Here is a 14,020-nt window from a genome sequence, read left to right as displayed (position 1 = left end):
CAAGGATAATTTGTTTTTGAAAACAGGTAATATATGATGTTTTGAAGATGCATTTGTCTGACAAATTCAGTGACTTAGGCCTATTTACTCTCAATAATGTAAGACTGTGGTTAAAATATGTGATCATCTGACACATAAACTGTTTAGGGGGAGACAAGTTACAAGTGAATGTTACCCTTGAGGTATTTCATGTGCATAAAAATTATAGTCAAAGAAAAATGTATGAGCAATAATGTGGAAAGTAGCCTATTTGAAAGAAGGAACTCTGGTGATATTTTATTATCAACATCAACAAACATATATTCAGCCCCATTTATGCATAAATACAGCTCTGTGGTCTTTTTTTCACTTTTTTATTGAGTTATAGTCATTTTACAATGTTGTGTCAAATTCCAGTGTAGAGCACAATTTTTCAGTTATACATGAACATACATACATTCATTGTCACATTCTCTTTCGCTATGAGCCACCACAAGATCCTGTATATATTTCCCTGTGCTATACAGTACAATCTTGTTTATCTATTCCACATTTTGAAATCCCAGTCCCTTCCCACCCCCTGTCCCCCTGGCAACCACGAGTTTGTATTCTCTGTTTATGAGTCTGTTTCTGTTTTGTATTTTTGTTTTTTGTTTTTTATTTAGATTCTGCATATGAGCGATCTCATGGTATTTTTCTTCCTCTTTCTGGCTTACTTCACTTAGGATGAGATTCTCCAGGAACATCCATGTTGCTGCAAATGACGTTATGTTGTCAGTTTTTATGGCTGAATAGTATTCCATTGTATAAATATACAACTTCTTCTTTATCTAGTCATCTGTTGATGGACATTTAGGCTGTTTCCATGTCTTGGCTATTGTAAATAGTGCTGCTATGAACATTGGGGTGCAGGTGTCATTTTGAAGTAGGGTTTCTTCTGGATATATGCCCAGGAGCAGGATTCCTGGGTCATACGGTAAGTCTATTCCTAGTCTTTTGAGGAATCTCCATACAATTTTCCACAGTGGCTGCACCAACTTGCATTCCTACCAGCAGTGTAGGAAGGTTCCCTTTTCTCCACAGCCTCTCCAGCATTTGTCACTTGTGGACTTTTGAATGGTGGCCATTCTGATTGGTGTGAGGTGATACCTCATTGTAGTTTTGATTTGCATTTCTCTGATAATTAGTGATAGTGAGCATTTCTTCAGGTTCCTATGGATCATTTGAATTTCTTCCTTGGAGAATTGCTTGTTTAGGTCTTCTGCCCATTTTTGGATTGGGTTGTTTGTTTTTTTTCTTATTAAATCGTGTGAGCTGCTTATATATTCTGGAGATCAAGCCTTTGTCAGTTTCATTTGCAAAAATTTTCTCCCATTCTGTAGGTTGTCATTTTGTTTACTTATGGTTTCCTTTGCTGTGCAGAAGCTTGTAATTTTCATTAGGCCCCATTTGTTTATTCTTGCTTTTATTTCTATTGCTTGGGTAGACTTTTCTAAGAGAATATTTTTGAGATGTATGTCAGATAATGTTTTGCCTACATTTTCTTCTAAGAGGTTTATTGTATCTTGTCTTATGTTTAAGTCTTTGATCCATTTTGAGTTGATTTTTGTGTATGGTGTAAGGGAGTGTTCTAGCTTCATTCATTTACATGCTGCTGTCCAGTTTTCTGAACACCATTTGCTGAAGAGACTGTCTTTATTCCATTGTGTATTCTTGCCTCCTTTGTCAAAGATTAGTTGACCAAAAGTTTGTGGGTTTATTTCTGGGCGCTCTGTTCTGTTCCATTGGTCCATATATCTGTTTTTGTACCAATACCATGCTGTCTTCATTACTGTAGCTCTGTAGTATTGTCTGAAGTCTGGGAGAGTTAATCCTCCAGCCTCTTTCTGTTTCTTCAGTAATGCTTTGGCAATTCTAGATCTTTTTTGTTCATATAGATTTTATTATAATTTGTTCTAGTTCTGTGAAATATGTCCTGGGTAACTTGATAGGGATTGCATTAAATCTATAGATTGCTTTGGGCAGTGTGACCGTTTTAACAATATTAATTCTTCCAATCCAGCAGCATGGGATATCTTTTCCATTTTTTAAAGTCTTCTTTAATTTTCTTAATCAGTGTTTTACAGTTCTCCGTCTATAATTCTTTCACCTCCTTGGTTAGATTTATTCCTAGGTATTTTATTACTTTGAATGCTATTTTAAAGGAGATTGTTTCTTTACTTTCTTTTTCTGTTGATTCATCATTAGTGTAAAGAAATGCAACTGATTTTTGAACGTTACTCTTGTAACCTGCTACCTTGCTGAATTCTTCAATTATTTCTAGTAGTTTGTGTGTGGATGTTTTAGGGTTTTCTATATATAGTATCATGTCATCTGCATATAGTGACACTTTTACCTCTTCTTTTCCAATTTGGATCCCTTTTATTTCTCTCTCTTGCTGGATTGTTGTGGCCAGGACTTCCAAGACTATGTTGAATAGGAGTGGTGATAGTGGGCAGCCTTGTCTTGTCCCAGATTTTAGTGGGAAGCTTTTGAGTTTCTCACCATTGAGTACTATGCTGGCTGTAGGTTTGTCATATATAGCTTTTATTATGTTGAGATATGTTCCCTCTATACCCACTTTGGTGAGAGTTTTTATCATAAATGGGTGTTGAATTCTATCAAATGCTTTTTCTGCATCGGTTGAGATGATCATGTGGTTTTTGTCCTTTCACTTGTTGATGTGATGTATTACATTGATTGATTTGCATATGTTGAACCACCCCTGTGTCCCTGGGATGAACCCACTTGATCATGACGTATAATCTTTTTTATGTTCTGTTGGATTCTATTTGCTAGTAGTTTGGTAAGGATTTTTGCATCTATGTTCATCAGTGATATTGGTCTCTAATTCTCTTTTTTGGTGGTGTCTTTGCCTGGTTTTGGTATCATGGTGATGGTGGCTTCATAGAATGAGTTTGAGAGTATTCCCTCTTTTTCAATCTTCTGAAAGAGTTTGAGAAGGACTGGTATGAGTTCTTCTTTGTATGTTTGATAGAATTCTCTGGTGAAGCCGTCCGGTTCTGGACTTTAATTTGTAGGGAGGTTTTTTATTGCTAATTAGATTTCATTTCTAGTGATCGGTTTGTTCAAGTGTTCAGTTTCTTTTTGATTCAGTCTTGGTGGACTGTATGTTTCCAGAAACTTGTCCATCTCCTCTAGGTTATCCATTTTGGTTCCATGTAGTTTTTCATAATATTCTCATATGATATTCTGTATTTCTATGTTATTTGTTGTAATTTCTCCATTTTCCTTTCTTATTTTGCTAATTTGTGCACTTCTTCCTTCTTTGTGAGTTTGGCCAGAGGTTTGTCAATTTTATTTACTCTTTCAAAAAAACCAGCTTTTGGTTTGATTGATTTTTTTCTATTGTTTTTTTAATCTCTCTGTTATTTCCTCCCTGATTTTTATTATTTCCTTCCTTCTGCTACCTTTTGGGGTTTTTTGCTCTTCTTTTTCTAATTCTTTTAGCTGGTAGGTCAGATTGTTTATTTGAGATTGTTCTTCTTTTTTGAGGAAGGCCTGTATCACTATAAACTTCCCTCTTAGCACTGCCTTTGCTGCGTCCCGTAAGTTTTGTGTGGTTGTATTTTCATTTTCATTTGTCTCAAGGTACTTTTTAATTTCAACTTTGATTTCAACATTGACCTGGTGATTTTTTAATAGCATGTTGTTTAATCTCCATGCTTTCCTTTTTTTCTCCTTTGTTTCTCTATAGTTGATTTCTAGTTTCATGGCATTGTGGTCAGTAAAGATGCTTGAGATAATTTCTATCTTCTTAAAATTGTTGAGGCTTCTTTTGTGCCCAAGTACATGATCAATCCTAGAAAATATTCCATGTGCACTTGAAAAGAATGTATATCCTAGTTTTTGAGGGTGTAATGCTCTGAAAATATCTACGAAATCTAATTTTTCTATTGTATTATTTAATTTCTCTGTTGCCTTATTTATTTTCTATCTGGAAGATCTGTCTAGTGATGTTAATGTGGTGTTAAACTCTCCAACAATGATTGTATTCCCATCAGTTTCTCCCTTTATCTCTGTTAGTAGTTGTTTTATGTACTTAGGTGCTCCTATATTGGGTGCATATATATTAATGAGTGTAATTTCCTCATCTTGTATTACTCCTTTAATCATTATAAAATGTCCTTCTTTATCTTTCCGTATAGCCCTTGTTTTAAAGTCTATTTTGTCTGAAATCAGTACTGCTACACCTGAGTTTTTGGCTTTCCCATTTGCATGGAATATCCTTTTCCATCCTTTCACTCTCAATCTATATGTGTCCTTCTCCCTAAAGTGGGTCTCTGGTATGCAGCATATTGAAGGTTCTTGCTTTATTATCCAGTCTGCCACTATATGTCTTTTGACTGGAGCATTTGGCCCATTAACATTTACAGTAATTAATGATAGATGAGTATTTATTGCCATTTTGAACTTATTTTTGCAGTTGATTTGGTATTTCCTCTTTGTTCCTTTCTTCTTTATTTTGTGGTTTGTTAATTTTCCTTTGTATTATCGTGGATTTTATTTAGTTTTTGTGACTCACTTGTGAGTTTTTGGCTTGTGGTTACCCCTTTTTGTAAGTCTATTAACCTATTACTATAACTGTTTATGCTGAACAGATAGTACTGTAATCTGAAACCCATCCTACTGAGAACAAAAAGTTTAAAAGAAAAAGAAAAAAAAATACTCCATATTTTTTTGCTTCCCTCTCCCACTCTTAATGTCTTGTTTTACAATTTTGTGTTTATTGTAGTTATCGCCTTTCCAGTTATGCGTTTCTCGTTTTTGTAATATCCTGCTGCTTTTCTATTTAGACTAGACCTGTCAATATTTCTTTTAGCATGGGTTTAGTGTTGCTAAACTCTTTTAGTTTTTGCTTGTCTGTGAAGTTCTTTATCTCTCCTTCTATTCTAAAGGATAGCCTTGCTGCATAGAGTATCGTAGGCTGCATCTTTTTTTCATTCAGGACTTTAAGTATATCTTGCCACTCCCACCTGGCCTATAGTGTTTTTGTAGAGAAATCAGCTGAGAGCCTTATGAGGGTTCCCTTGTAATTCATTCTTTGTTTTTCTCTTGCTGCCTTCAGGATCATTTCTTTATCCTTGACTCTGGCCATCTTGATTATGATATGTCTTGGTGTGGGTCTGTTTGGGTTCTTCCTGTTTGGGACCCTCTGAGCCTCCTGTACTTGGATATCTGATTCCTTCTTTAGGTTTGGGAAGTTTTCATTCTTGATTTTTTCAAATACTTTTTCAATCCCCTTTGTTCTTTCTTCCCCTTCTGGAACCCCTATTATGTGTAGATTGGCATGCTTTATATTATCCCATAGGTTCCTTATATTGTTTTCATCAGATTTTATTTGTTTTTCTCTCAGCTGTTCTGATTGGGTGCTTTCTGTTGTCCTTCTTCTAGGTCACTTATTTGTTCCTCTGCATTATCTAGCCTGCTTTGCACAGCCTTTAGATCAGTTCTCATGTCAGCCAATGAATTTACCAATTCTACTTGGCTCTTCTTTGTAGCTTCAATTTTATTTTTGACATATTTTATGTCTCTAAACACTATCTCTTTTAGTTTCTTCAGTACTTTGATCGCTCCTTTTTTGAAATCTTGATCTAGTAGGCCATCAATGTCTATTTCATTGATCATGCTTTCAGGGGACTTCTTTTGATCTTTTAATTGGGAGTGGTTCCTCTGCTTCTTCATATTGCTCATACCTCTCTGGCACTGTGGCTTATGGAGTATCAGTTATCTGTTGTGGTCCTTATTTATCTATCTAAAGCCTATGCAGGAATAAAACTTAAAAAAAAGAGAATTTTGAAAGAAAGGAGAAAAAAAGGTTTTTAAACAGTGTATAATCAGTAATAGAAGAGCAAATTGAAGCAGAATAGCATTTGAGTGAGATGTCTTTTAAAAACCTTAAAAAAAGGAGAAAAGATCAGAAAACAATATTTGAGACCTGTGTATAATCAATAACAGGAGATCAAAACCAAGAGAAATAAAAATGCAATGAAGTGGATTTTTAAAAGTAGTACAAATAAAAATAAAAATATTTTAAAAGAAAAATTTTAAATGGATTTAAACTGGAGACACATACAATTGTTGCAAAAGTAAATTTTTAAAAGGTAATAGAAAATAGAACAGATTTTAACAAAAGATAAAAGAATTTTAACAGTGGGGGGGAAAAGGTTTGAAAACTGTATAATCAATAATAGAAGAGCAAGTTGAAGCAAAATAGCAATCGAGTTGAGACATCTTTTAAAAACCTTAATAAAAAGGAGGAAAAAATAAAAAATCAATATTTGAAACCTGTGAATAATCAATAACAGGAGGTCAAGACCAAAAGAATTAAAAATGAAATGAGGTGGATTTTTAAAAAATAATAGTAATAAGTTTTAAGAGAAAAATTTAAAAGGGATTAAAACTGTAAACATATACAACTGTTTATAAAGTAAAGATTAAAAAGGTAATAGAAAATAAAACAGATATAAAAAAGATTTTTAAAAAAAGGATGTGTTCTCCTGGAGACTGTGAGCTCTTGATGGTTTTTATCGAGAAGTCTGTCTTCGCCCTGTTTCACAAACTCAGCTTGCTGTTTCCAGAGGTCCTCCGTTGGTGCCCTCGTCTGTGCCTCTCCCAGTGCCTGTCAGTCAAGCAGATCGCACCCCCTCCCAACACTGGGTCAGGTGCTGCTCTCTTTCGTGGTAGGCAGGCAGGTCACTCCCCCTGCAGATGCCGCAGTCAGATGCTGTGCTCAGGCGAGGCAGGTGGGCGGCTCAGGCCCCCTCCCAGCACTGCGGTCATGTGTTGCGTTGCTGCCAGAAGGGTGGGTGGCCGCCCGCCCTCTCCAGGTACTGGTTGCTACTGCTGCTCTGTGCAGCTGCCCGCTCCGCCTCGGGTCGGTGCTCCGAAGGCGGGATCGGGGAAGACCACAGAATGGCCCCAAATCTCAGCTCCTTGTTTGTCTTGGAGGCACGAGTTCTCTGAGGTACCAGGGCAGAAAGATCCTATCTGCCTCGGGCTGTAAACAAGTCTCAGTCTTGCCTATGAGGTTGCGGAGCCCCCTGTGTGGATTCAGGTCTTGGCCCCGCCCCCGCCCGGGCGCTGCGCACAGGAGGAGTTGGCGGCTGTGGCTGCGCCCCGCCTCTCTTCTCGGGAGAAGTACCAGTAATGGCGCTGCCGGTCTGAGGAGAGAAAGGTTACGGTGCCCCTCCCCACAGGGCACACCAGCCCTCTTGCTTTGCTTTTTTCGCAATTTATGGGAGACTGAGGTTGTTCTGTTCCGTATGCCCTCCCAGGCACAGCGTGCAGCCCCCTGCAGTCCCTCGGGGCTGCCTCAGTGCAGGGACATCAATGTTGCTGCAAATGGCATTATGTTGTGTTTTTATGGCTGAATAGTATTCCATCATATAAATAAACCACATCTTCTTTATCCAGTCATCTGTTGATGGACATTTAGGTTGTTTCCATGTCTGGGCTATTGTAAATAGTGCTGCTGTGAACATTGGGGTGCTGGTGAAATATTTTCTGATTTCTAACAAAGAACATCTAGGTAAGATAGGACTTAGATATTATTTAAATTTATTGGTTATTTGATAACATTTTATTCCAAAATTAGAGCCTTATTTTCTCTTTTGCTAACCTGCAAAACTACAATTCACTTAATTCTTGGGAATCTGCAGTTTGAAAATATTTTGATCTGTTGTTCTGTCATCTAAGATTTCCAGAGACCTATCTGAACTTAACCTCAGTCTGTTTGCAAGACTCTAATTAAGGACCAGTTCTTTACTTTTTTATTTTATTAAGTCTTAATCTTGATATGGTATTCTCCTAATTTTAAAAGTGTGTCATTTAAAAATGAAAGTGTAAGAATGTTTAAAGAAATAAGACATAGACAATAGTGTAAGCCAGTTAGTATTTAAAAAGTAACAGTTTGGGAGGCAGTAGAAAAAGAGAGAAAAAAAGAATCTTTGTAAAAAGTGAATTTTTTCCTGTTATCAAAGCTGGCACAGATGTCTCACACAACAGGGAGAGCTCCTGGGACTCAGATCAAAAGGCAGTCAGAAGCCTACCTCCTGCTGCATGGGATCGTATCTGATCTCACAGACAAGGAGACACTGAGACTGGATGTCGTTGACTTGATTAACTTTTAAATAGAGCAGATACAAACAGGGAAGACTCTGCTCTGATTTTTGTAATTAACCTAGATGATTCATAGTGGGCTAATGGCAAAGGTTTCCACTCTTCTGTCACCCAGATTGGCAAGAGCTTGCTTTCTAAGGGATGATCTGACAGGTAAAATGCACAGGTAGTCTTCAAAGAACCCTGATTTCCAAAGCATCCTGCTTCTAATGCAAAGAATCTCACTTGAATGACTCCCAGCCCCGTTCCAGCTCCACACAAAGGAAGTATGTGGGTTGAAATATTTATATTCTGGTTCTCCAAAGGCACAAATGGAAATAGTAATAAATCTTTATTAACAATTTCCACTTAATTATTAATTGAACACATATTAGTGACTTGAATGAACATTATTGGGATCTCTGAAATATACTGTTAGCCTTCATTTGCCCACATCCTTTTTAATAGACATGAAGGACTTTCCTGTGTTTGGAAAAAGAGGCATAATCTGGGTATCAGGTAACACCTGTATATTTTTTTTTACTGCATTATTAGACCAATAAAAGTTCTTTCTACCAATCTCTCAGATTCTGAGGTTTGCTCAAAGGAACACATGCCTTAGGTCAACATATCAGTTTTTTTGGGAGTTCAGCATGCAAAGATCCCTTTTTTATACCTTCACAACCAATACATTTGTTGAGAATAAAAAGAACCAGGCTTTGACATTTTCCAGCTTGCTATCTATTTAATTTTCCATCTGCTTCTTTTGCCGCTGCCTTCCAAGGGAACACGTGCTGCATATCTGAGAGAAGGAAAAGGAGAGTGGAGCTGCGCCAGCTGGGTTTGCAGTCCTAAACCCCAGGATCCAGAAAGAGGGGAGGAAAGAAGTCTAACAAATGGTCCAGAAAATGAAATAAGGACAAACAATCTGTTAAAAGTAAAGCTGTGTTTCCCTTTGTTGTAGAGCCCACATAACTGGGCAAGCTGGGCAGCAGCGTCTGCCACCAGCCAGGGCTAGACGCAGGGGAAGGCAGCTGGTGACTGGGAAGAGCTCAGGCACTCCCCCCCGTGCCTGAATCTCCACGTTGTCCCACGTTCCTCGTGTAGGCTTTAAGCATTTCTGGATCAGGTGCTGTGAGCCAGGCTTTGTTCTGGGCATTCTGGAGGCAGAGATGACTAAGACTCATTCCCTAGTCTTTAAAGAGCTAACCTAGGATGGCGGAGACAGACAAGCAAGCAATGTATTACAACAGAAAAATGCTAAATGTGTACCCTAGGAGGAGAAAAGTGTTACAGGAACACACAGAGGGGAAAGGGTGTGTGCCTAATCCTGTGAAGGAAAGTGGTGGTTCAAGGGAGGAAAGGCAATACACAGACAATGCCACCAGCTGAATTTGGAAGGATAGATGGGAATATTGGAAAACAAGCTTTTTTTTTTCTCCTTAGCATCAAGGGCAGTGCATAACAGCAGATCTTCAAAACTGACTAAAAAAACTGAATCCCCCAAGGCTTAAACCTCCCCACCACTCCTCTCGATGTCAAGGCATCAGCATTTCTGTCAAATGTACCACTTGGGTTGTGCCATCTCAATTTTATCCGGAGAGTCGCTAAATGAGGCTGGCAAATTCTCAAGATGAGAGGCAAATCTCAGCATAACCATTTCTTAATTTGCTATGATAGGACAACGATGGAGCAGCCAGTTGTCTGATTTTAACTGTCCTTAAGTATCTAACTCTAACATCACCAAAGTCTTTGTACATGAGACCACAGTAGCAAATACAATCAATTCTCAGAGTTAGGAGATCACGTGCAAACATTCAAGTGTTGAATGAGTATCTGCTTTGGGCACCACAGGCTTACAGAAGCGTAAGGCGTGACCTTTGCCTCTCAGAAGCTAAAATCAATAGCAGTGACCAGAGTGTTTAAATTGGATAACGCAAAAACAAAATCTCCCTTCATACAGTTCTGACACGACAAATATTTAACATTTCAGTGAGGAAGGAAAGAATAAGGCCAGTGCAGTGCTGCATAGCGCAATAAATGCATACTTCCTTCACTTTGACGTGGTGTCTGCAAATAAGAATTAACGCTTTCATCATTTGCTTTATATTAGTGCAGTGTATACTGAGAGCCACATACAGTTGGCATGATCTCTCACTACACAATTATGCCTTCTCATCATTTTAATATACTTTATTTTAAACCTATGCTTTAGGAAAATGGAAGAACTGTGGGTAACGAATCAGGCACACCTTCTTTTTCTATCATCACATTTTCTTTTCATCTCAAAGTTTTACTCAACTCTATAAACACAGTGAGAAATAATTTTTGAAGCTTTTATTGCCACTGAATGGCAAGCTATTTGACCACATGAAATATTTTGTGTAGTTTTTATCTTGAATTAACTCACCAAAGTCCATATAGTTACTATAGCATGTAATATTTTGTTTTATAGTTAGTTGTTAGTTGGAGTTTAAAGACGTTAAAGTTTTAAATTTTTAACTAAGATACGATGACAAGAAAATTTCCTGTGTTGTTCACCTGCAAAAACAAAAAAGAACTTTTAAAAAGAGACTAATGATTGAAACCTTTTATGATTTTAAAATAGGAAAGAAATGAAGTTTTCTATGACAAATTCCAAAGAAACTTGCATCAGGAGGCCAGAGGTTCCATATTTCCTAGTTTAGAGTTGATAGAAGTGCAGAATATTTTTGAGTTTGGAAGTATGCCAGAGTCCTCAGTCTGATTTGTAAGGAAGAGAGAGACCTGACACCCAGAAAGGTTAATTAACTAAATCTTGTTTGCTTGGGTTTACAACCACGGCCCCAAGAATCCCTAGCACATTGTATTTCCTGGCATTACCATCACTCCTTTCAGATTTGTATTTTCAACCGTGAAATAATCATTTTTGTTTAGTAACGGAGCCAAATAAATCCTGTCCTTGACTGAACTTAACATCTGTCATTTCCACCTGAGACTCTAGAAAATCAGATTTAGCTGGCTAGTCCCATGACCTGAAAAAGTGGTTCTGACACCGTTTAATTCCATGCCAACCAGGTTTTATTTTCTTTCTTGGTTCTCCCTGAGACATTAGAGGATGACAGCAGGAAGTGGCGCCATCCACAACCCGCCTGTACCTAAACTCCGCTCTGGCAAGTGTAGCTGTTGTGTTTGCGATGGTCTCTATACATGTGGGGCTGTTTGGATGAATGGTACTTGTGGCTGAGATGTTGCACCAGAAGTTAGATGCAGATGAGTTTGGAGTAAAGTTCCTGAAGGAGAGACATTAGCGTATTTAGTAAACTGTTTAAATATTCCAAGCCTAACGTTTTCTGAATTTTGAGATAACTACACATAATTTCCTTTGGCTTCAGTGTAATGCAAACCAGGCATAATAAATACATTAAGAGGGAATTAAGCCAGTTGCTGACATGAGACTACATTTAGTCGATAACAGAAAACAAATCCAGAGTTAGTCACATTCCAGCCTTTTCTCCAGATCATTTTTCTCCTTTGCTGCAGATGTCTATTCCATAATTCAACTGAGTAGAGTCCTTTTTTTTTCTAATCATGAGGCAGGTGCAATGGGAGATGAGATATTCCATTCATTTCTGCAGCTCTGTTATTCAGCTTCTCGTGGGTAGAAGAGAGCTCTGCCCCAGTTTCCAGGGCCCAACACGTCTTCTGTCCTCTTTGTCTCTTTTTTGGGAGGGTTAATCTGAGATGGATGGATACACGAGGAAAAACCTTCCTGGTTATTTTTTCCTACCGTAACTTCTGATTGCATTTGTTTTGTCATCCTTAGGACTACCAAGAGGCTTCCAATTTGGAACAATTTGTAACTCGATTTTTATTGAAAGAGACCTTGAATCAGCTGCAGTCGCTCCAGAATTCTCTGGAATGTGCCATGGAAACTACAGAGGAGCAAACCCGTCAAGAAAGGCAAGTTGAATGTTTTCATATGACCCCATGTTAGGGCATCATACTTAGACCACTGAAAACTAAACATGAGAATGAATAGATTTAAACACAATGACAGGGGCCTCCACTGGCTGCAAGCCTTATATTTGCCTCTAAAAAAGACCATTCTCTCTTTTCTTTTTGTTTCCATCATTTATTGAACAAATTTTAATTGAGAATTTAGTAGACAGAGAAGACTTAAAAGCGTGTGACAATGTAAAGATACATTTTACATAGTCCCAGTTCTTTAGAAGGCTGAAGTCTATTACATAAATAAAATACAAATACTAAAACTATAATACAAGGTACAAAATGATAAGTACCACAGAGAAGGGGAAATACATTGCCAAAGGATCTTAAAAGAGTAAAAGATTGAATATGGATGGGGGCATAAAAGACAGTTTCATGGAGTTTCTAGTACATCTGAACTAATCTTGTTAATGGGTATATTTGAAAATATAGAAATGATGGAAAAAAACCTTAACAGCCTCCATGAGCCTAGTAGGACACTTGAAAATTCAATAGGTCTAATTATTTAAGGAAATAGGGAAAAGTGAGTGATCGGAAAAGATTTTAAAATTCAATGCCATAGATTGAAATCACTGAGAAGATAAGTCGTGATAATATAGTAGTTATATAAATAATGGCACTAATGCCAAAGAGAAACTTGGATTTGAAATGTGTAAAGCAGACATCAAAATAATTGTAACCAACAGTCGATACTTGGAGTTACCATTTTCACCTTGCGGTCTGGAAAAGGGCTTGGCAAAACCTGTGCTCATGAAACATATTTTTGCATGTGTTACTTTAAACCTGGGGATATATTTTATCTTACTTCTGCATTTTAGGTTAGTAAGTTTTCTGAGCAGGCTGGTAATAGACTACTCTGTAGGGCCAATGTTTCTAAACAAATTAATGGCTGCATAATTATTAGGACATCTCAGAAAAACAGTGGAATTTTCAACCTTATATTTACAGTGTCAAAATGAATGAGCATCACCAAATTCTAACAAAAAACCTGTAATCTCAGGTCTAATGCGCTTGTGCAGCTGGTGAACATGGATGCGCACTCTTCAATGGATCTGTGAAGCATTTTCACATTATAAACTTAGTATTTTTGCTGTATTGGGTGATTCGGTATTGAATGGAAAAGTGTAACAATTAGCTTTAGAAAAAAAACAGCCCATCTTCTCAGATTTGTACAGAGGATAATTGAACGTCTTGAAGCACGATGACTGGTTTCATGTTCCTAATAAGAAAATAAGGCTTGATTAGTTGTCTTTTGTTCAGATTTTAATGACATAAAATGGATTCTCCATTTTTAGAAGCAATCATTTGCCACCTGAGAAGAGGCTTGAAAAAGGACTCCACCCCTTTTCTCCACCTGCACTCTGGTTTTTTTTTTTTTTTTTCCTATAGTTATTTGCCTTCTGCATTTACCACCCTAGAGGGAACTTGTGACAGCTCTTCCTTGTGTCGGGCCACAGGCTAGCCTTGAACTCTTGTGACCACTTGCAACAGCTGCATAGCAGCTGTGTCCAACGAGAAGGAGCACGATAATTCAGAGTCAAAGGAGAGCAGAAGACACTAGAGAATTAGTCTTTTATTTCTAGGTTTCTAGCTCAAAAGCAGCTTGGAAGAATGGGAAGTATTACAGGTTTAATGTCAATTTGGGGGAGCGCTATTGTATAGTATTTGACTAAGGCACCCAGGGATGCCCAAGTCCCACCCCAGTCCGAGTACTCTTCCCGGGGAGGTTCCTGGTAAAAATATATATTTGTATATATATTTTGTTTGTTTATGTGTGTGTGTATATATGTTTCTTTTATATATATATATATATGTATATATATATTTGTGTTGTGTGTATTTTGTGTGTGTGTGTGTGTGTGTATGTGTGTGTATATATATATATATACAC

General features: G+C 37.5%; 1 protein-coding gene across 3 annotated transcripts in view; it reads left to right on the top strand.

The window, feature by feature from the left end:
- The window catches only part of NECAB1 (N-terminal EF-hand calcium binding protein 1), a 234,802-nt gene that overhangs the window by 159,889 nt on the left and 60,893 nt on the right, over nucleotides 1–14,020 (top strand). For all 3 annotated transcript variants that reach the window (XM_032467632.1, XM_032467631.1, XM_032467633.1), the window contains exon 6: nucleotides 11,945–12,081. In XM_032467632.1, the coding sequence (XP_032323523.1) occupies nucleotides 11,945–12,081 (137 nt within the window). The remainder of the gene's footprint in view (nucleotides 1–11,944; nucleotides 12,082–14,020) is intronic.

Source organism: Camelus ferus, chromosome 25 (genome assembly GCF_009834535.1).
Source record: "Camelus ferus isolate YT-003-E chromosome 25, BCGSAC_Cfer_1.0, whole genome shotgun sequence".
NCBI lineage: Eukaryota > Metazoa > Chordata > Mammalia > Artiodactyla > Camelidae > Camelus > Camelus ferus.
Note: the sequence above shows the minus strand (reverse complement) of the source record. Positions and strands in the feature narration are given on the sequence as shown.